The sequence below is a fragment of the Penicillium canariense genome, assembly GCF_028826845.1.
Source record: "Penicillium canariense strain IBT 26290 chromosome Unknown utg000001l_segment0_segment0, whole genome shotgun sequence".
Taxonomy (NCBI): domain Eukaryota; kingdom Fungi; phylum Ascomycota; class Eurotiomycetes; order Eurotiales; family Aspergillaceae; genus Penicillium; species Penicillium canariense.
Genome location: NW_026622728.1, coordinates 2,057,381 through 2,078,146, shown reverse-complemented (window position 1 = coordinate 2,078,146; position 20,766 = coordinate 2,057,381). Strand labels below are relative to the sequence as shown.

At 53.4% G+C, this 20,766-nt stretch overlaps 7 protein-coding genes across 7 annotated transcripts; 3 read left to right on the top strand and 4 right to left on the bottom strand.

Annotated features, from left to right (window-relative positions):
- Window positions 1-2,367: 2,367 nt before the first annotated feature.
- On the bottom strand, window positions 2,368-3,495 carry N7482_000720 (uncharacterized protein; the record flags this gene model as incomplete). Its single annotated transcript, XM_056682845.1, has 2 exons — window positions 2,368-3,281; window positions 3,339-3,495. 2 exons carry the CDS (start codon window positions 3,493-3,495, stop codon window positions 2,368-2,370), a joined length of 1,071 nt encoding a protein of 356 aa, XP_056546451.1.
- Window positions 3,496-4,683: 1,188 nt separating this feature from the next.
- On the bottom strand, window positions 4,684-6,586 carry N7482_000719 (uncharacterized protein; the record flags this gene model as incomplete). The annotated part of the gene is made up of 7 exons (XM_056682844.1): window positions 4,684-4,780; window positions 4,834-4,905; window positions 4,963-5,607; window positions 5,664-5,841; window positions 5,890-6,005; window positions 6,056-6,456; window positions 6,530-6,586. 7 exons carry the CDS (start codon window positions 6,584-6,586, stop codon window positions 4,684-4,686), a joined length of 1,566 nt encoding a protein of 521 aa, XP_056546450.1.
- A 1,036-nt stretch (window positions 6,587-7,622) lies between these two features.
- N7482_000718 (Sec23/Sec24 family protein) lies at window positions 7,623-10,950 on the top strand (the record flags this gene model as incomplete). The annotated part of the gene is made up of 7 exons (XM_056682843.1): window positions 7,623-8,578; window positions 8,644-8,953; window positions 9,007-9,104; window positions 9,158-9,501; window positions 9,564-10,001; window positions 10,066-10,257; window positions 10,316-10,950. 7 exons carry the CDS (start codon window positions 7,623-7,625, stop codon window positions 10,948-10,950), a joined length of 2,973 nt encoding a protein of 990 aa, XP_056546449.1.
- A 980-nt stretch (window positions 10,951-11,930) lies between these two features.
- On the top strand, window positions 11,931-13,254 carry N7482_000717 (uncharacterized protein; the record flags this gene model as incomplete). The annotated part of the gene is made up of 3 exons (XM_056682842.1): window positions 11,931-12,043; window positions 12,308-12,838; window positions 12,924-13,254. 3 exons carry the CDS (start codon window positions 11,931-11,933, stop codon window positions 13,252-13,254), a joined length of 975 nt encoding a protein of 324 aa, XP_056546448.1.
- A 521-nt stretch (window positions 13,255-13,775) lies between these two features.
- N7482_000716 (putative extracellular thaumatin domain protein) lies at window positions 13,776-14,306 on the top strand (the record flags this gene model as incomplete). Its single annotated transcript, XM_056682841.1, has 1 exon — window positions 13,776-14,306. The coding sequence occupies one exon, from the start codon at window positions 13,776-13,778 to the stop codon at window positions 14,304-14,306; it is 531 nt and encodes a 176-aa protein (XP_056546447.1).
- An 817-nt stretch (window positions 14,307-15,123) lies between these two features.
- Window positions 15,124-15,876, bottom strand: N7482_000715 (uncharacterized protein; the record flags this gene model as incomplete). Its single annotated transcript, XM_056682840.1, has 1 exon — window positions 15,124-15,876. The coding sequence occupies one exon, from the start codon at window positions 15,874-15,876 to the stop codon at window positions 15,124-15,126; it is 753 nt and encodes a 250-aa protein (XP_056546446.1).
- Window positions 15,877-16,624: 748 nt separating this feature from the next.
- Window positions 16,625-20,620, bottom strand: N7482_000714 (putative ABC efflux transporter; the record flags this gene model as incomplete). Its single annotated transcript, XM_056682839.1, has 1 exon — window positions 16,625-20,620. One exon carries the CDS (start codon window positions 20,618-20,620, stop codon window positions 16,625-16,627), a length of 3,996 nt encoding a protein of 1,331 aa, XP_056546445.1.
- Between the last annotated feature and the right edge of the window lie 146 nt (window positions 20,621-20,766).

The following is a 20,766-nucleotide window of genomic DNA, read 5'->3' as shown; positions in this document are numbered from 1 at the left end:
TATTAGGGATCTTCAAGTCGCTAAATTCATGGTCTTGGACGTATACGATCGCGAGATCGTCGCGATCACTCGCTCCGGACTTGAAATAGATCATACTTTCCTATCATCATCGCTTTTCTAAAGAATTTAAGGCAAGTAAGCTACAGCCTTAGAACCGCAGACTTGAGAATAGGAAACCGGTACATAAGGGATATGAATTCGGCATCTATTCTAGTGTAATTCTCGGCCCATGTTGTAATCTCCTCGGAATCATTGTCGTTATGCCCGAGCAAGGAGCCGAAATAGCGCAATAATTCATCTGCCTCACCCCGAAAGAATATGCATGCTTTAGTGAACGCCCTGATCAATGTCAGTGACCATCGCTAGGTCATAGTTCCCTCGCTGGCCCTATAGAAAGACTGGTACCTGTAGTATACGGAGAAAGGCATCATGAAAGATGGCGGAGCAACCTTTGCTAGATCTGATAGCTTCTTGGTACTATGATATCTGATTCTTGTAGCCATATGATTGGCTATATAATGAAATGCCGCATTCCTACACCGAAAGCTTTTTCGTTGCCAAAGTCAGGCAGATCTGCAAGCATTAGCACGGCAAGGTACAATGTGTAGGGATCCAAACGACCTACGATTACACAACTCCGCATGTACAGCAACTGACACAACATGCAGCTAGATTGTTACAACGTTGTCCATTGTCCGGATCGGGACCTTGAGATTGAGGTATCGTCACACAAAAATCTGTCGAATCGAGCTGATGCCGAGGAGCAATCGAGTGAGTGGGATGCAATCCTATGTCAAACGATATTATTGCCAGTAAATAGTACCTGCAGTGTCGGATATCCACCATTCATGGATCTTGGCACAGGGAAAGATAAATTAGCTCAGTTGATGGCCACCACCTGCGGTTTGGAAGCCCTGCCTCGGACCATGGGGTGCTCGTGGCTGATATTGCTGGTCGGGACTTTTGAAAGAACCAAGTGTCGTCATGACACGGTCTAATATTCGAGCATATAATGGACGGGGCTTGTAAAAGTAGATTGGAAAACGACTGACAGTCAACATGTCGACTACAACAGTGAGTATCAATATGGACCATCCATCGATTCATAGGGTATGTAGTCTTTTACTATTACACCTGCAAATGGCGTACTTGTGAATTTCCCTCAGGTCATTTTCGCCCATTCCCGGGCTGCCACTCTCCGCACTCATTGCCTCATTCAGAATATGCCTCAGCCTGTTGTACTAGGCAAAATCATGTTTCCTCTTCCTTTGGGCCTTCCCCGTGAGTTGAATGACATAAGATGGGTCCTTGGCTTTCTTAAGCAGTTCGAACCTATCTCTGTAGGTGAGTTTAGCAGAAAAAATGATCTTTGGAAGTTTTGGAAACTCCATTAGGTTGCATCCAATGTCCCTAAATCTTTTCAAAACATCATACAAGGCCGCCTCACGGTTGGAATTTTGGCATCAACGGCGCGAAAGTATGCCGTACTGTGTTTGCAGATTTTGCATGTCAAATGGGGCTGTAAAAGCCTAGGAGGATCATGGATTGTCCAGCGCGCACGATATGTTCTCTTATGGCCACACCGTTTGTTCGGACATTGCACGAGGACCTCTTCGGCACAGTCTCTCAAATCTGATCCTGAACGGAGTAGTACGGCAATATGAGATGTTTCCTTCCTGGCTCTAGCAGAAATTGCCAACGCTCGTGTTCTTAGACGTGTATATTTCTGCCGAGGGTTGATAGGGGTGAGAGCTGAATTTTGTCCTTCGCAATCCAGCCGACCACAATTGGATCCTTCATGGACCACAATGACATAAGCTTCTAGCATGTCCTTTTGGAAACGCGGGAAAGCATCATCAAGAACAGGCTTTTTGCATGTGAAACACTTCCTTTGAATCACTTGCTCGGCAGGTCCTGGGATTGTGCAACTTTGCATCAGACCACCTCCTGTCTGCGCTATTTCCTTGACATATTGTAATGCCACATCAACTGCAAGAGCAATGATAGGAGGTGTACCTGGATCAAAGGACTTATCATGTTCTCTCCAGTTCAAAAGCTGAAAGCCAATACAAGCATATCTCGATTCGATATTGGCTCCCCATTAAGTCTCAGGCCAGCTTGGGCTTGGATCCAGTCAACAAACTGTTGTGGAAGTGCTTCCCAAGTGGTGCATTCTCGTGTCATATTCCAGGGGGCTTCCAAATCGCTGAAATCTTGTTGGAACTCTTCATCAAGGAAATCTTGGTGAACTTTCTCAAAAGACGAAATGGTTTCCTTTAATCTTTTGGCTCTGTCTCTCTCAAGGCATTCCTGTATGTCTGTTAGTAGTTGCTGATTAAGGAAAAAACCTTCGGTTATATCACCAATTTATCCTGCGGAACTTCTTCCCTTTCGAACTTCATCATCGGTTTTAGAGACACTGTCAAACCTTGAAGTAACACTTTTTATCTCTTCTGATTCCTCCTTTCTGCGAACTCGGCGTTGGTACGTTTCTGGAAAAGCTGCTTCAAAAGCCTTCAAGGCTAGCTGATCATTCTTGTCACGAAGATTCTCTTGTTTGCGAGTAAGTCGATTGACCTGAAGAGAAGGGAGGCAAGGAAAGCAGTTGACGGTAAAATCTTTTCCATCACCGACTAGCCGTCTAGCCACTGTCAAAGCTAGATCTTGGGCCTCTCCGTAGATTTTCCGGGCTTCAAGACCAAGTTTAGCTAGGCCGCTTCTGACAAAGAACTCTGGGTGTCGGACATGGAGAATGAACCTCTTTAGAGATCGGTGGCTTTCATCAAGTTCAAGATAAAGCCTCACAGGCTTGAAAACCCCCCAGAGAAGATATCGAACCAGTCGGGGACCTAATTCTCTCTTCATCTCCTTCCAGACAGTGTTGCCCCAGCAAATTTCAACGATTGCAGCCATGTTTCCTCGAATTTCACGTACAAAATCGCGATGGGGCTGATAGAACTCATCGGTATAAAACTCGATCATGTCCTCAGTTCGCCCCGTCCGGCATACCTGGTCGAAGATTAACGCATTTTGCGATGAAAAGCCACTATTGTGTAGTAACTCCATCGTTGGGCTTGAAGGATCATCGGTAATTCGATCCTCGGGGTTTGCGACGTAATAGGTTGGATTCATGAGGTGGCATGCGAGCGAAGACTCTATAGAGCCACTTGGGGGTAAAAGATCATGAGAGGGTCTTTCTACCCCTTGCTTGCTCCATGTAGCTGTCTCTCGCTCGACAAACTTCGCAAAAGCCGAGTCCAGATTCCAACTAATCCGTGGGCCTACTTTTTGTCAGCTGACTCATGGTTAAGAAGACGAAGAAGCCAGAAATGACGTACGATGCTCCCATCTCTTGTCGAGTGCTTCGATGAGAGCCAGATATTGCGTTATCTCAGACAGGTCAATCTCGTTGTGAAAATTCTTGGGATCTTCAAGCCAGAGGTCCCCGAAAAGGTGGAACTGAAAAGCCACAGACTGTATGTCGCCAGAGTTCATTGTGAAGTGAGATTGGGGAGCAAAAGTAAATGTCGTGACAGAAGGAATCTGATGAAGATCCTTGATGCGAATAGAAGACGTTGAAGTGAAGGGGAAAGTGTGAGCAGGAACGTCCTTCCTTCAAAAGAAGGCGCAGTCGAGAGTGTCAATAAGAAGGAAGGGTGTGAGACAAATATCTCTGAGCCAGCACAGATGGCCAGGGGAGCGGGTGCGGTCCGGTCGAAGGAGCAGAGAGGGAAAGATAACGAGCGATGGTTCATTGAACTGTCAAGGCCGAGATGATCTGCCAGACAAGAAGATATACAGCGGGATGACTGAGACCAGATAAACAGGACAAGGAAGTGCGCAGTTTGCCAGTCAACCCGGCAGGCTAAGTGAAGCTTTCCCTGCTCTCACGGAAGTAATTAAGAGTTGTAGGTAGTATCATTAAATTGTTTAAGTGGTACAATTAGCAGTAGATTCCATATCCACCAGGACTAGAGAGCCTCAATATGAACACTAAAGGTAGCCATACAGTTAACTCCTAAAGCAATAAAGGGAAATAAAGACCAAAAAGACGACTGCTGGGCAGCCTCCGAACAGACTATTGACCGATTACAAGAGATCCGAGTCAATCCGCGTTAGACCATTCCGGCACAACACCCATTTGTGATGATCTCCCAAGTCTACAATCACTTTAAGATACCTTTCTCGGCTGAATAAAGTTTGGTACTGTGTAATTAAATTATCTATCACCTATGCTTGGGGGTGCCTGCCCCGGGCAAAGGGTTTTAGCGCCAAAGTTACCCGTGGAAAGGGGGCCGTTTCTGGCGTCAAAAGTGGTTATTTTCGGCGCCGATTTCACAGGTTCTCGGATCCTACATGTAAACACACGTACAATCTCGACTAGGTGTTAAGCTCATGGCGGGAGCAAGTTGGTGCACATTTTAATGCTACCCGAAAGACGTTAGATTAAGCATCAAATGGGTTAGCTAAATCCATCCTAATTTATTAGAAGCTTTAGAAACAAGCTTTCCAGTGAGGTCGTGCTCAAATGCAATAATCAATAATCAAAGAGACAACGATTGCTCTCTACAGCTACCCAAACTCCCATATTGTTTCCCTCTCTATACCCGTCTATGAAAATTATCAATTGTCGATCTGAGTGTAACGTAATAGATAATCTTGTCTGGTGACATATGATATCTTCTACACAGAGCAGTCGTCGGGCTCGTCATAGTCATTTCCGTTCTCCTCGCTAGGTATTTGGTTAATGATATCATTGGTCTGGGGTCCTGTGTATGTTCTAACATAGTGTCAGTACTTGCTGCTGCCCTGATCATTGGAAAGCTGTCTTACCCTCTTGCTGCCACCCACCACCAGACCAAAGCAAATATGGCGATAAAGGCAGCAACGCAGATTGCATAGTTCCTAGCCCAAAGGATATTAGTATATTGTAGTTTGCATGGTCGTCAGGAGGGCTCTTACATGTTGGCGGCGGTCACAGGCAGTTGGGATGGGAAGAAGAGGATGGTACTGATAAACAACACCCAGATTACAGCAATGTAGTTGATAGGAGTGCCCCATCTTCCTAGAGTAAACGGCCCCTCAACAAACTTGACTTTGTTCTTGTATATCTGATGTGCCAGAATGACAGACACATAGGACAAGTCGAGTGCTGGGGCCGTGACACTGAATATGGCCGTTGCCGTCTCGGTGGAGCCAATCGCAATGACGTTTAAACAGATGCTGAAGAATACCACGAACCAGACCGCGTTGACGGGAGTGTGAGTATAGGGGTTGACCTTTGAAAGAAATCCAGAAAATGGAAGTGCGTTGTCTCGGGCGAAGGCATATGCCATTCGAGTGTCTGCTAACATAGCTGAGCAGCCCGTGAAAAATTGGACCAGGATAGCGAAGGCCCACATCACAGTGCCACCACGCCTTCCACCAGCATTCAAGAATATTTGAGCGGCGGGTAGGCCCGTCGGAGAGCTCAAAATTCCCTCAAAATCAGTCAAGCAAAAGCACAAGCAGACAGTGAGAAGCCACCCAAAGGCTCCAGATACCAGCACTGCAGTCCTGATAGCGACAGGGCCACGCACAGCGGCATCGTGCGTTTCCTCTGACATGCTGTAGAGAAAGTCAAATTAGAATCATGTGAAGCTCACATACGAGGCTATACGTACTGTGTCGTCCCATCGTAATCGGTCATGGTCCACGCAACGGACAAGAAACCCAAGAAGAAAGAGAATACTTTGGAGCCCCACCCGGAGCCGTCCGTAAAGTGGGTAAAGACCCACGAGGCCGGCTGCTTGTCTGGGGTGAGGTATAGAAGTGCAACACAGATGCAGATCGTAGCGGAGACTAGTTGAGATCAGAACTTGGAAGGAGATGTGTGGGCTGGACTCATACTGTTGATTGGGGCAAACCATAGAATCAGTCGATGCAAGGTTTTTGTGCTCAAGGAACAGAGGATGCCGAGAATGACCAGCATTCCAATAGATACCAGCACGGTCTGCATTGCCGTTCTAGCATAGCATTAGCATATACATTCGATCGATGACTGGGAGTCCCATACGGTGTGTATGAGTATTCGCCATTGACGAGATCCGAGTTCATACTGACGCATGCCAGCAGCATCTGACTGACGGTATAGGCCACACTCGACACCCCCGCCGTCTGTCCCAGCAGATTGCACCAACCCTGAATCCACGAAAAGATGGGGACTTGGTCAGGAGGCACCACGTGCTTTGTGACAAAGTACATGCCACCTGCGGTTGGATATGCAGAGACCAGCTCTGCTACAGAGCTCCCGATGCACATGGCCATGCAAGAGCCGATCAACCAGCACCATACGGCGGTTGCTGGGCCTCCCGCTGCTAGCGGCGACCCAAATGTCGCTGGCACCGAGCCGAGGACACCGAGGATGGAGATAGCATACGACACGGTGGACCATTTCGAGAATTCTCGTCGCAACTCCTGGATACCGGGGAAATAAGGTTAGACGGCAATACCCGCAGATTCCGGAGCTAGGCGGGCATGTCCACCGTACCTGTTTATAGCCAATTCGGGCGAGCAGACGCTCATCATCATCCTGGATCGTAGCCATCGGCGGTGGTACCAGAGGAAGCGGGTTTCCAATCGAATTCGTGGAATTCCCCTTGGTTTTCCGATCTGGGTCTAGGGGGTTGACTGTCAGAACCATCATACGGAATGAAGAGGGGAGGGAAGAGATAAGGTTGGGAGAAGAAAAAGCAAACATCAAACATCAGAGCGCCCTGTTAAAAGGGACAGAGGCAACTTACCGTGCAGGGGAGTACGCTAGAGACTATTCTACGGGAGGTATAATTTTGATGTCCGATGGTGACGCCAGATGGAGGGGCTAAGCTCCGATCCAGGAGCGTCGAAAAAGAGACGGTGAGAATGAACCAAGCCTAAAACCTCCAGACGGGGCTACCGGCGATTTGGCAAAATTGGAGGGCAATCCGATAAGCGCGAATCAATTGATTCGAGGGTATGCACGTCCAGAGATTAGGGCCAGCCAACCCAGCCATGCAGCCATCCAGTGAGTCTAGCGATAGGGGGTTCGTGAACGGATGACAGGGGCAGAAGCATCGAGAGGGTTAGGCATGTGTGACGGCCACTGGATAATTATTGGAAGCGCACAATGCTATCCGACCGAGATGGATGGTCGGAGGAAGTTTCCGACTTCTTCACTAGCCTGCCTCAGCACGGAGGCGGAATGGATGCATTGGGGCATATTAATATTGAATGTTTATCCCGTGTAGGCGGAATAGCGGTGGAGGCAATGGCGACGGAGTATCTAACAGGACGAAGTCGCCCGCTCCTCGGGGATCTTTCTTGGCTTCGTAATATTAAGCTGGGGGGAACGAGGGAAGACTGAATGAACATGGATCTAAAATTCGGTTGTTCGTTTTGTTCTTTGTTTGTGCTTGAGACTTGGAGTCAAGTTGGTTCAGTGGGTTCAGTCACGGTTCCACACGTGAAGAGCTTCGGAGCCACGTAAATCCGCGGGAGGTAAAGGTGGTCAATCCGGTATATCGTCAACACCGCGGGGTGCAGCTTCGTCTGTCATGCTCTACTGATCTCCTCCACCTCCGATTCCCTCCACGGTATGATCTACCATGGCTGACCAGATGTATCACGCAATGGGCCAGGGCGCCGGTAACGACCCTTCGAACCCTCAAGCCCAACACCTCCCTCCTCAACCATACCCAGCCGCTGGCTATCCTCCGGGTGCAGCTCCTCCCCAGCCGGGAGCTGGCTATGGCAATCCGTCGCCGAATCAGTGGCCTGCATACGGTTCCCCCCAGCAGCCATACGCGACTCAGAGCCCAGATGCCGCGTACAATACCGCGCAACAGGCACCAATGGGTGCCACCGGAGATCCCAGTATGGCTGGTCTGGCCTCTCAGATGAGTGGCCTGGGGATTGCGGCAGATGCTGGAGCTAGGACGCATCGAAAGAAGCATCGTCATGCTCACCATGACATCGGAGCTGGCACGACTGCCCCGGCGCAAGGCTTCAACAACGCGATGCCGCCCGCGGGTGGTGTGCAATCGACCCCTCAATTCCTCAACACAGGCCTGAACCAAAGCCCGCAGCTCGTGGCGCCTGCTGGTGTTCCTCAGCCTGGACTGTCCGCTCCAGGAATGACATCGCAGCCAGGGATCCCCACTGGTGCGGACTCTGTGGCCGCGCAAGGTCGAATTGACCCCGAGCAGATCCCCAGCATCCCCCGATCGCGCGACTTGCCCGCTCAGCATTACTTCAGCCATGTCTACCCGACGATGGACCGGCATCTGCCCCCTCCTGCCTCGATTCCGTTTGTCGCCCACGACCAAGGAAACTCCTCGCCTAAGTACGCCCGCCTGACGCTAAACAACATCCCCTCGACCTCCGACTTCCTCTCCTCCACCGGCCTTCCTCTGGGCATGGTCCTGCAGCCCCTCGCACCGTTGGACCCTGGCGAGCAACCGATCCCCGTGCTGGACTTCGGGGATGTCGGCCCCCGCGCTGCCGACGATGCCGCACGTACATCAACCCCTTCATGTCCTTCCGCGCCGGTGGCAGCAAATTTGTCTGCAATATGTGCACATTCCCAAATGACACGCCCGCCGAATACTATGCGCCTCTGGATCCAAGTGGCGCACGTGTGGACCGCATGCAGCGGCCAGAATTAATGATGGGCACGGTCGAGTTTTTGGTGCCGAAGGAATACTGGAACAAGGAGCCGGTGGGTCTGCGAACGCTCTTCTTAATTGATGTGAGCCGCGAGTCGGTACATCGTGGTTACTTGAAGGGCGTTTGTGCAGGTATTGCGGAGGCTTTATACGGCGAGGATGGGGAGGCGGATGGCTCTGAAGGTGATGAGTCCAAAGCTCGTAAGCTGCCCGCCGGCGCGAAGGTTGGCATTGTCACATACGACAAGGAGGTGCAATTCTACAATCTCACAGTAGGTGGTCCCAGTTCGCCGAATAGCGAGCCCCGAGCTAACTGGACACTCAGGCGACGTTAGGCCAGGCACAGATGATGGTAATGACCGATTTGGAAGAGCCATTCGTACCACTAAGTGAGGGCCTGTTTGTTGACCCGTACGAATCGAAGTATGTGCCAGTCAGCTATTGCTTTTTCCAAGCTACTAACCCGTGCAACACAGATCCGTGATCACATCTCTTCTAGACCGGATACCCGCCATTTTCTCCCATATCAAGATCACTGAATCAGCATTGCTTCCTACCTTGAATGCGGCTCTCTCGGCCCTGCAGCCCACGGGAGGCAAGATTGTCTGCGCGCTGGCTAGCCTGCCAACGTGGGGCCCCGGAAAGCTGACGGAACAACGAGATGACCGGAGCGTTCACGGGACAGACGCAGAGCGGAAGTTGTATACCACAGATGATCCGGCATGGAAGAAGACCGCTAGCAAGCTGGCTGAGGCGGGTGTGGGCGTTGACTTCTTCATTGCGTCTCCGGGTGGCGTCTATACGGATGTGGCGACCATTGGTATGTTTGGAACCTAAGACGTGGCGTGTTTGGAGAACCTGGAAGGCTAACTTGATGATCAGGGCATGTGGCCGCCCTCACTGGAGGCGAGACTTTCTTCTACCCCAACTATCACTCACCCCGCGACACCATCAAGGTGCGGAAGGAGCTGGCTCATGCTGTCAACCGAGAGACAGGATACCAGTGTTTGATGAAGGTGCGATGCTCGAACGGCCTTCAGGTATCGTCCTACCACGGAAACTTCGTACAACATGCCTTGGGAGCCGATCTTGAGATCGGCGCTGTGGACGCGGAGAAGGCTATCGGTGTTCTCTTCAGCTATGACGGGAAGCTCGACCCCAAGCTGGACGCGCACTTCCAGGCCGCATTACTGTATACCTCTGCGGATGGCCAGCGCCGGGTCCGGTGTATCAACGTGGTGGCCGCTGTCAATGATGGTGGCATGGAGACGATGAAGTATGTGGATCAGGATGCGATAGTGGCAATCATTGCCAAGGAGGGTCAGTCAACCGGCAACTCGCAGACACCCAGTGACTTTCTTTTCGTGCTAACCCTCTTCTGTAGCTGCCTCCAAGACACTCGATAAGAGCCTCAAGGACATTCGTGCCAACATTTCCGAGAAGACAGTTGATATATTCAGCGGGTACCGCAAGATCTTTTCCGGGTCACACCCGCCTGGCCAGCTGGTTCTGCCGGAGAACTTGAAGGAATTCTCGATGTACATGCTGAGCTTGGTGAAGTCCAGGGCGTTCAAGGGTGAGTGATCTTTCTTTCTCATTGGACGGCGACCTTCTGACTGACACTGGTTCTACAGGTGGCAACGAAGCGATAGACCGCCGTGTCCATGACATGCGCATGATCCGATCATTTGGCTGCACTGAAATGTCTCTCTACCTCTACCCCCGCATCATCCCTATCCACAACCTGCAGCCGGAAGACGGTTTCGCCAACGCGCACGGTCAGCTTCAAGTCCCGCCAGCGCTGCGGGCTAGCTTCTCTAAGATCGAAGACGGCGGTGCCTACCTCGTGGACAACGGTCAGGCCGTTCTACTCTGGCTGCATTCGCAGGTCTCGCCCAACCTCTTGGAGGACCTGTTCGGCCCCGGCCACGACTCGCTCCAGGAACTGAATCCCAACACTTCATCCCTGCCGGTGCTGGAGACGCACCTCAACGCCCAAGTGCGGAACTTGCTGCAGTACTTCTCCACGGTGCGCGGGTCCAAGGCCGTGACCATCCAGTTGGCCCGGCAAGGCCTAGATGGGGCGGAGTATGAATTTGCTCGGCTGCTGCTGGAGGACCGGAACAACGAAGCCCAAAGCTACGTGGACTGGCTGGTGCATGTCCACCGGCAGATCAACTTGGAGTTGGCCGGTCATCGCAAGAAGGAGGAATCAAGCGGCGAGAGTACATTGGCTAGTCTATCGGCTATGCGATCACCAATGTGGTAGAGGAAGGGAGGGGAGCGGGTGGAGAGGAGCAGTCACCACGGCCTTGCCCCGAAGATCTATCTATCTCGGCACCTCCATTGTTCGGCCCAGCCAGGCACTCCCTGTCCTTCCCTGGTCTATCCAGCCAATTTCATGGCCTCCCGTTCCGGGCTACCGGACTGCAGGAACAACGATCCCTGCCCACGAAAAAGGAACGGGCGATTAAGGCGGGCCGAAGCAGGAAGGTGACTGCAGTGGCTGTGTGATGGTGGAGTGGAGCCCCCACCAGCCAGGCACCGGGGGTGCCACAAAATGGCGCGAGACTCGGAAAGTTCTCTCTGGACACAGTAGTATACCAAGTAGTTTTTGTCATGACATAGTTTACTATTACTACGCACTTTACAGCACCCTTGCATCCGCACATTGTTGCATTATTGCATCGTCATCTCGAACCCTCTGCGGCCCACCCAGGATGTCTGAGGTGATGAACACAGCCTTGTCCGCCAAGCCTACCGAGACCTCGTTCAACTTGGCAGTGACATAAGAAATCAGCAGGTGCGCAAGATGGGGGGCATCTCCCAAGCCTTCCCAAGGCCTTCTAGGCCCTCTCGACAAGGCCGTCAAATTGGCGAGTTGGGGTTAGCAGGCTAGCGGGCGCTCTAGGACCGCAGGTACCAGGCAGAGCCCGATCGCCCCCTGCGGCCAGCCCGAAGACACGGTCTAGAATCATCACAAGCATTTCTGGAAGTGCGGAAGGGTGGGCAAAGTGGGCAAAAGTGGGAAGAAAGATGCAAAGAGGGGTGCGATCGCCCCGCCGGTTGTTGGGCCCTGTTGCGGCCCCGGACCAGCCCAGTTCTTCGGTGAAAGCAACAGTCCCTTCTTCCCGGAGTACCTACTAAACCGCGAACTGCCTAGTTTGGCCCACTCCTGCCATTAAGGTGTCCCACCGGCCGTGGGACGGACACACGCTAGGGCTAGAGCGATCGGCCATAGGGCAGCATATGCCAGTGGAATGGGCGCGATGGGCCTTTCGCGCAACGGGTCTCGCCATCGCAGGAGGGAAGAAAGCAGTCGAAACGGATGACCTCGTATACCAAAACACGGCGTCCCTCGGGTTTGGGCACTGTGGTTCAGGGTCTTCAGCTCAGCTTCAGCATGGGCCACACAACAAACCATAGCAAATCGAATCGCAGAACCATAATCAAACTCACATTAATAAGGTGAAATCAACCAGGGACACACTCCCTGTCATTTGACCAAACCCAGATAAATCGCCACCACAGCAAGCCCTTCCCGATTGGATCGACAGGTACCCAACGGGCCCTGCGACGTCAGAGGCACTGCACTAGCACCGAGGTGGGGGGCGATTGGTGGATAGCGATGCAGAAACAGAAAATTTCGTCGGGTGGTCGGGTGGATTGGCCACAGCCAGCGATATCCAGGAACAAGACGAGGTCGGGCCTCTCGGCCAGACAGCCACGGCGGCGGTGGGGCTTGACGTGTCGCGCCCATCTCATAGGCCGGCTGGATGGCGCCAATGTGGAACACGTCAAACGATCCATGCAGGTCCAGGGTGCACCGGTCAGATTGGGAACGGCAAGGGCAAGGGTAAGGGCAATGGCAAATGGCAATGGCAATGGCAATGCTGGCAAGCGCACCAGAATGCTGCTCACACTGGTAGTTTCTCCAGGCCCGATGGACTCATCTCGTGGGTTCGGTTGAGCCTGAACGGCGTGATTCTATATTGGGAGTATTGGAGTCTTTGTTCAATGGTTCGCATGGTCCCCGAGCGAGTCAAAAGACGTGTCCGTGCCGCCATGCTGCCGAGGCCAGATGCCCTGGGCAAGACTTGCCCTCGCGAGTCGGGAGAAGGTTCTTTCGCCGCTTCTATCGTTGGGGAGAACCGCGGGTGGGCTCGGAAGGGATGACGTGTGGAGATGGTGGCTATTGCCACGCATCCTCTAGGGCTGCGCGGGGTGGTCCGGCTCGTGCAGGATGCTGGCGGGAACTCTCACGCACTGCCAGCTGTTCGCCTCACGCACCAGTCCACACGGGACGTACCGACTCGCGAACTATGCGCAGAACGTGACTCACCAGATGCGCTGGACCTCACAGCTTCCCCGAGACCAACCAGACCACCAGACCACCAGACACATCCATTCTGGATTCTCATCACACCGCAAAATCAACGGGCTGTTCATGATGCTGTTCATGATGCTGTTCATGATGCCCCTGGCCACGCTGGCCACAGACCGTCGAATATACCCCCTGGTCGCACGGTATACCTCCATTGGGCCCTGGAGTGCCTCGTACGGAGTACAGTAGGCACTCGACTACCAGCGTCCAGAACCATCCATTGAAACCAGACTCCCTTCCCAAAATGCGACGTCCGGCAAAGCGCGCCATCGCGGCCTTTCCTCCCCATTCTGATTCGCCTCCAGCAGGCCCCACTCTCATTTTCATCTTTTTCACCTTTTTTAATATTTTGCACCTTGTTCACCGAGGCTCCACGGTCCCTTGGAACGATCCATGGATGGCGGTTGCATTACTGGCCCGCACACGTTTTTTTCTGATCGGTACCTATCCGGGGCGACGCGATGGGAGACCCTCTGCAAAGGGTATAAAGAGGGCGTGCTCATTCCCTCGCAACATCCTTCTCTTCTTCACACCAGTCTCTCTTTCTTTTGAAGACATTCGCTTTCTTTACCCTTCGGGCCCTTCCTTTCATTTCGAGATCGATTCTCGATTGCATTCCTTATAGATCTTTTGATCCAACTCTTACCTTCATTACCACTCCCCACGATTCCAAATCTATACCCTAGATTTCCCACCGTCTTTTATTCAAAATGATGTTCACCAAGACCTTCGTTGCTGCTGCCTTCGCCGCTCTGGCCTCGGCCCTGCCCTCGGGCATGGTGGTCCGCCAGAGCGCCGCTCCTAACGGCGCTGTCCAGATCGTCAACAACCTGGCCCAGCCTGTCTACGCCTGGTCCGTCACCGACGTCGTGGGTCCCATGCAGATCCTGCCTGCCAACGGCGGCATCTACACCGAGGCCTGGCAGACCAACCCCAACGGCGGCGGTGTCTCCATCAAGCTGGCCACCGACCCCAGCCAGGCCGACGTCCTGCAGTTTGAGTACACCCAGACCCCCGACACCATCTTCTGGGATCTCTCCTGCATCAACATGGGTGCCAACTCCCAGTTCACCCAGTTCGGCTTCGCCGTCGTCCCCACGGACCAGACCGGCAACTGCCCCTCGGCCATCTGCAAGGCTGGCGACACCGCTTGCTCTGCCGCCTATCTCCAGCCCACCGACGACCATGCCACCCACGGCTGCCCCCTCAACACCGGGCTGGGCCTGACTATCGGCCAGTAAATGGTTGCACTGCCCCTCGTTCGTTTCTGGTTTCCGCAACGCAGCCATTCCCTCATGCCGGTTGACCCGAGCACTCCTTTCAAGGGTCTTCTTCTTTCCCTCTTTTCGTTTCACCTGAAACCCTAACCGGGCTGGTGACCCTCTTTGTTTAAGCTTTTCTCTTCGTTCCACCCAAGTCAGTGGCCCCTTTTGGTGGTTGATGTCGATTCCATGTATATGGGTTCTGCGTTTCACCCCACCCCCACAACATGTTCGGTTGATTCGACATGCCTGTCTTCCACCCCCTGTGCGCGGTTGATTCCCGCCGCCGGGGCAGGACGTCGTCTACGAGCTATGATGAGAACCTTTTGTGATGCCTTTTGAATACCCCACGAAACTGGAATATGGGAGATCACGAACTCCTGGGAGTTAACACACGGGGCATGTTATGAGATAGACTTGTATAGAGATTGAATGACCACATTCATGATTGACTTTTCACAATACTTATTGAATGACCACATTCATGATTGACTTTACACAATACTTCCTTTTTTTTCCCCCCCATCCTCGTACATACCTTGTGTTAACCAACCTCTTACTTCCACACACCACCGAGAGCACAAGACTTCAGACAAACTCTAACCGCCTCCAAATGGAGAAAAAAAAAAACAGAGGCTCTCAAACACAGCACAGGCCGAGATGCCACTCCCCGAGATCCCATTCGCCTTCAAGAAGTGTTTGTGGAACCGCGCGCGAAACCAAAAAAAAAAAAAAAAAAAAAAAAAAAAAAAAAAAAAAAAAAAAAACTGACCTCAATGCACTCACACGATCGCTTCTAGACCAAGTGATGGACAGGCACCCCCCCGCCAGGGCACCCCCGATTCGATCGCTGCAAGCCCAGGGCCCTCCTGCAACTCCGATTCGCAGACACCCCACCCACTCGAAGGACAAGGCGGGCGCCCCCGTTCGTGCGCGCTGCGATTCGAGGGTGCCCGCCGATCGCCCGCCAGTCGGATGGCGAGCCTGGTGCCTCGCCGTTGCAGGGCTTCAGGGCGGGCGACGTGGCGCCCCACCCCACTGGGCGAGGGTCAGAGGGTCCGAGGGGTCCGTCTACGAGCAAATGGTCGGAGATCCAGCGTCGGGTTTCAGGGCAGGGGCCTTGGGTCTTGTGCGGGCTCCCTCTCGTGTTCGACGCGTTCTCCGCTGGCTCGCTGCTGGCTGGCCGAGGGGCGACGGTGCCTGGTGCAGGAGACGTATGAGAATTATGAGTATCTGCTCCAGGGGACGTCGCAAGGAGGACTGCTGCACTCTCATTGCACCCTCTCTGCCCCGCTGCCACAAGGCAAGCACCGGGAAAATGAACAGGCACTGGCCTTGACTGGCCATTCAGAGACGTTGGTGGACCTTGTTCCTGGTGAGAAAGTGCGGTTCCGTTCTCCTGGACAGTTCCGAATGTTTGGGTTTGTGGCTGTGAAGGAATGCATTTTTGTTGCAATTGTTCGGTTCCGATTGTGTTGGACGATTGGCCGAACCGCTCGTTCCGCCAGACGTCTTCACTGGCTCCGCCAATCACACTACAATTCGCCATTGTGATCCAAGGACACAACGCCTCGGAGCGTTGGGTCAACCGCAAAGGACGGTGCTGGTCGAAAGAAAATTCGGAAGCGCGAAGGACGGATCTGTTGGCGCTAAAACGCCTCTAATTTCCTGCTGGCGCCAAGCTGCCGCGAGCCGAATCTTGGGGCCACGAGATAGTTCGAAAATACTAATACGCTTCTAGGGAAACTCTATTCATTCTATTCGGACTCGATTTTTGGGGGGCGCCGGTGGGCGATACTCGTTGCCGGTTTGGATGTGTTCTTGGCCTTGGCAGGCTGGGCATGGCCGGTGTGGGTGAGTCGGTCGAAGGGAGGTATACGATGCTACTGGCGACGACTCGATGAATCGACGGGGACGAGTGGGAGCATCTCCATCCCCAAGGTTGAAGTCAGTCGGCGCTCATTGGGCCTCGGTTGCCATCCGTCAGGCGGGCTTCGTGGCCCATTCAGAAAATCCGCCCGGATGATCGCGCAGCGGCTCGTTGCGGCTGCCTACTACAGGGCAATTGTTCCCGGCGGCCTCCGGTGCCGACAGGGATGAAGAGTATCCCTCAGGTCTTGTCGATGCTCCAGGCGTCGAATCAGCTTTGTCTGGGCCTTGTTCACGGGAAGAGGAAGAAGAAGAAGACGAACAAGACGAAGAGAAGAAGTCTAACTGAGACGAATCAGGCTTTCAAGAAAGAAACTACGGGGGGCAGGGGGTATCTGTAATAAAGGGAAGGTGATAGAGACAAGGCATTAACTCGACCGTCTCGACTGGCTCCAGTCACGCCACCGTTCCATGAAGCGATGCGGCCGCATGGCTTTGAGAAATGCGTACGCAACTAGGCGATAGATGATCGTGCATATGCCCAGAGCCATCACATTCAGGGGCCCATCTTTGTCCAGGTTATACAGCGCGAGCACCTGCTCACCCGTATTAATGGGACAGCTCCCATCCGCGAGCTGCTGCGACGGCGAGCAACTAAATGTTTGCCCATGCATGGAGTAAGGCGCTAGGTTGGCAATAGAATACTTGATCGGCGAGAGGTGATTGAGGCCCTGCAAGACGTCGTTGACGTTCAGACTCATCACGCCGCCGAGGATGGTGGAGATAGAGAGGAGGACGGAGGTGATATTGACGGCGAAGCCAACGTGCGAGAAGAGCGTGCAGAACATGATGCCTACCGACTCGCCGCAGCTGATGATGCAGAAACAGTTAAAGGCGCTGATCAGGAACATCTTTACGCTGCGTTTCAGATTGTCGGCGAAGGCGGCCAGCACGCCGAAGACGAGCGCTGAGGCCACCTCGAAGGGGAGCTCGATGGTCGTGTAGGACAGGATAAATGTCTCAGCAGAGTAGCAGTTGTCGGCTTCCTCGCGGTAGAAAACGTCTCTCTCGTTGGGGTAAACGGCGATGTTTTGGAGCATCCCTAGATAGACAATCAGCATTCGAAGCCATGATTGAAGAAAATCATATAGAGAGACATGACAAGACTCACCAACAAAATACAATGCGGCAAACTCTTGGATAAAGCCCATGCGAGACTGCACAGCAGCATAGTCATTCTTCAGCGGCGCAAAAAACAGCGCCATAATTATGGCGATGCCGACTACCTGCATTGACCGGGCCATCACCAGTGGTGGCTGGCGCCAGAAGTTGAGGAAGGATCGATGCAGCACAAGCGGGAATGTGACACGCAACGGCAGCATCTGCCGTCGCAAACTTCCCAGCTCCGCTGGAGTCGCAATTTGCGACGACGTCCGCCCCAGTTGCGGTGTGGCGACGGTCCAGCGGGAAATCAGCTGCTGGACGCGCTGGCGAGTGATGGTCTCGCGGTCTGCTTGTTGCAGATCGACCGTGATGAGATCCAATACAAAGTCCGCTGGGTTCGTGGTTTTCGGACACTCGTGGCCCAAGCTGGCGAAGTGCGCGAGCATCTGCTGCCCTAGTCCGGCGTATACGGCATGGCCGCCACGAGCCAGAAGCAGAACCTGTGAGAAGTGGCTGAACAGATCTGAGCGCGACTGGTGGATGGTCATGATCAGGGTGCGGCCCTCAGCAGCGAGGCCCTGCAACACTTCAATGATTGACATCGCTGTGAAGGCGTCCAGGCCCGAGGTAGGCTCATCTAGCAATAGCACTCTTGGGTCCGTGAGAATCTGGATAGCGATGGTGACTCGGCGTTTCTCGCCTCCGCTGATCCCCTTGATCAGCTCACTGCCGATGAGATTGTCGGCGCACTCCTTGAGGCCCATCTTGGACAGGATTTCTTCGGCGCGCTGGTTCTTTTCTTCGCGCGTCATCCACGTAGGCAGTCGTAGGCCTGCGGCGAACCGCAGGCTCTCGCGCACCGTCAACGAAGGCATGAGGGCATCATCGTCCTGGGTCACAAACGACGTAACTGAGCGGATCACATTGTCGGATGGCACGGCCCCATTATACAGCATTTGACCGTTGACGTGATACTGTGTGCCGGCAGAATCATGCAGCCTTCGAGCCATCGAGTGGAGCAGCGATGTCTTGCCGCTTCCAGATGGACCCATGATGATATTTAACTCTCCGGGCTGGAACTCAGCGGTAATTGGACGCAAAATCTGAAGCATCTGCTTGCGTTGCCACGGCATCCGTCGCTTTCGGATCGCAAGCGCATACTTGTCCAACGAGATAGCGACTCGCCGGGCCTCCTCGGCAGGACGAACCACGATCTTAGCCTTGCCAGCTGAAGGGTCGCCTTCCGACTTTCGGCCCTGGGCAATGTCAATCGCGAAGCGATTGTACTGCAGCAACAGACCTGCAAACAGATAATGGCCAAGGGTAAACGCAACGAGTATCACCATCGGTCGCCAGATCCAATTGGATGGCATGCCGAGGCTGTCCATAATGTATCGCCCCGTATATTCCCTGCATGCTGGATCATGTGGGTCATCAGAATATGGACAGTCGTAGAACTGCCCAAGCCCTGAGCCGCCAGGGCCGATGAATTCGTTTGCGCACAGTGCCCCAAATGTGTAAAAGGTGTAAGCGCACCACTTGAGCCACCGGACATACACGGGGATCTGCTGAGACTGCACAAAGTATCCACACGCAAACGACTGCAGGGTGAAGCACATGTTGCCGACCAGACTTGCGCCAGGGAAACTTCTCGCTACGCCGATGGACACCGCTGCAAACGTTACCGCGATATAGTGCGTGAGCAGCGTCACAGAGAAGAAGATGAAAAACTGCTCAACTTCAAGCCGATAGCCCACCATAAAGTAGAAGATGCTAGAGAACAGTAGTGGCACCGGCAGATCTTCCAGGGGAAACCGGGCGACTCGCCTGCTCAGCAGGAACGCCGGTACACCGACTACGCCTTCGTTGCGTTCTCGGTCGAAGAGACGGATGTCGATTGTCAATCGGTAAGTCTCGAACAGCAGGATTAGGTACCCATTCAGACTGGTGGCCGTGTACAGGCTACCCTGGCGTGAACGAATGCCCGTCAGGCTCTCGTCGAGCTGTAGGAAGATCCAGCCGTTGATTACAGCCATACTAATAGCTTCGAGGAGACTGCCGGCAACTCCCATTGGGTCTCGGATGGTCGTTATGAAAGTACGTGATGTGAGAACACGGAACTGGCGGCGAAACGAGACTTTCTTCATGGCACCTGTATCCGCGTCGGTCAACGGTGGTGTCACTGGTGGTTTCTTCTCGCCATCGCCAGAAACGTCAACCATTGCTTCTGGCCCTGGCCGAGATCCCCATGCTTGCTGGAGGTGATGAACGCGGGCGTGTGATGCTGCCTCCAGTTCCTCGGTTCGAGTATCGATGGCAGCCAAGTCAATGAGAAATTCGGCGGGGTTAACGAACGGAGGCAGAGAGTGACCGCATTGTTCAAAGTGCGCCAGGCACTCACTCACAGGCCCGCTATATAACGCAGACCCGCGAGCCAGAAGAATTACATTATCAAAAAGTCTCCATATCTCGGAGCGAGGGGCGTGGATCGACACGATCACGGTGCGACCATCTTGCGCAAGTCGCTTCAACGTCCGGATGATCTGGAAAGCGCTGGTGGCATCGAGGCCCGTCGTAGGCTCATCACAAAACAGCACCGAGGGGTTTGATAGCAACTGCACACCAATGCTCGTGCGGCGCTTCTCACCACCACTGCAGCCTTTATGCGCGGTTGTGCCAATGCGAGTATTAGCACACTCCTTCAGTCCAAGTTCAAGGATGACCTGCTCCACGATGGCATGGCGCTCTTCCTGAGTGGTCGGCGGTGGCAGTCGGAGGTCCGCCGAGTATTGCAGGGTCTCGCGAACGGTCAAAGTTGGAATGAGGACATCCTCTTGCATGACATAGGCGCTGCGGACGCTGTTGATATCGCTGTTTCCGTTGAACGTCGTCTTTCCTGAGACTGTCGCCCGCGAAATGGACATTCGACCAGCCATCAGATTCAGGAGAGATGTCTTTCCCGATCCACTACTGCCAATGATAGCTGTTAAGCTACCACTTGGCATAGCCGCGTCAACTCCGCCCAGTATCTTTTTCGAGGTGCCTTGGGGTTTCCGCCCTCGCAGGTGACGCCAGAGGTGGGATGGTGATGTTTGCCATGCTGATGAAGCGATATTGATATTAAGAGACAGATTGCTCACACCAACATCCACCGGATTGACCGCGCGTAGTGATAGGTTGTACACCGCATCCTGAAGGACAGCGTCGGACGGGGCATCCTTTTGAATAGCGATGTCGGTGCTTGTCTTGTCCTTCTCCATCGTGAAAACTAAGGATCAGCTTCAGGTAGCTTTCAACACCGTGCCTCCTAATATTGCAACGTTATTTCCAAGTTTCAAGCGACCAGATCTCGGAGGTTTTTCGACCGAGCGGGCCGCGTTCAAATGATGTCAAGTGACCGCAGAGT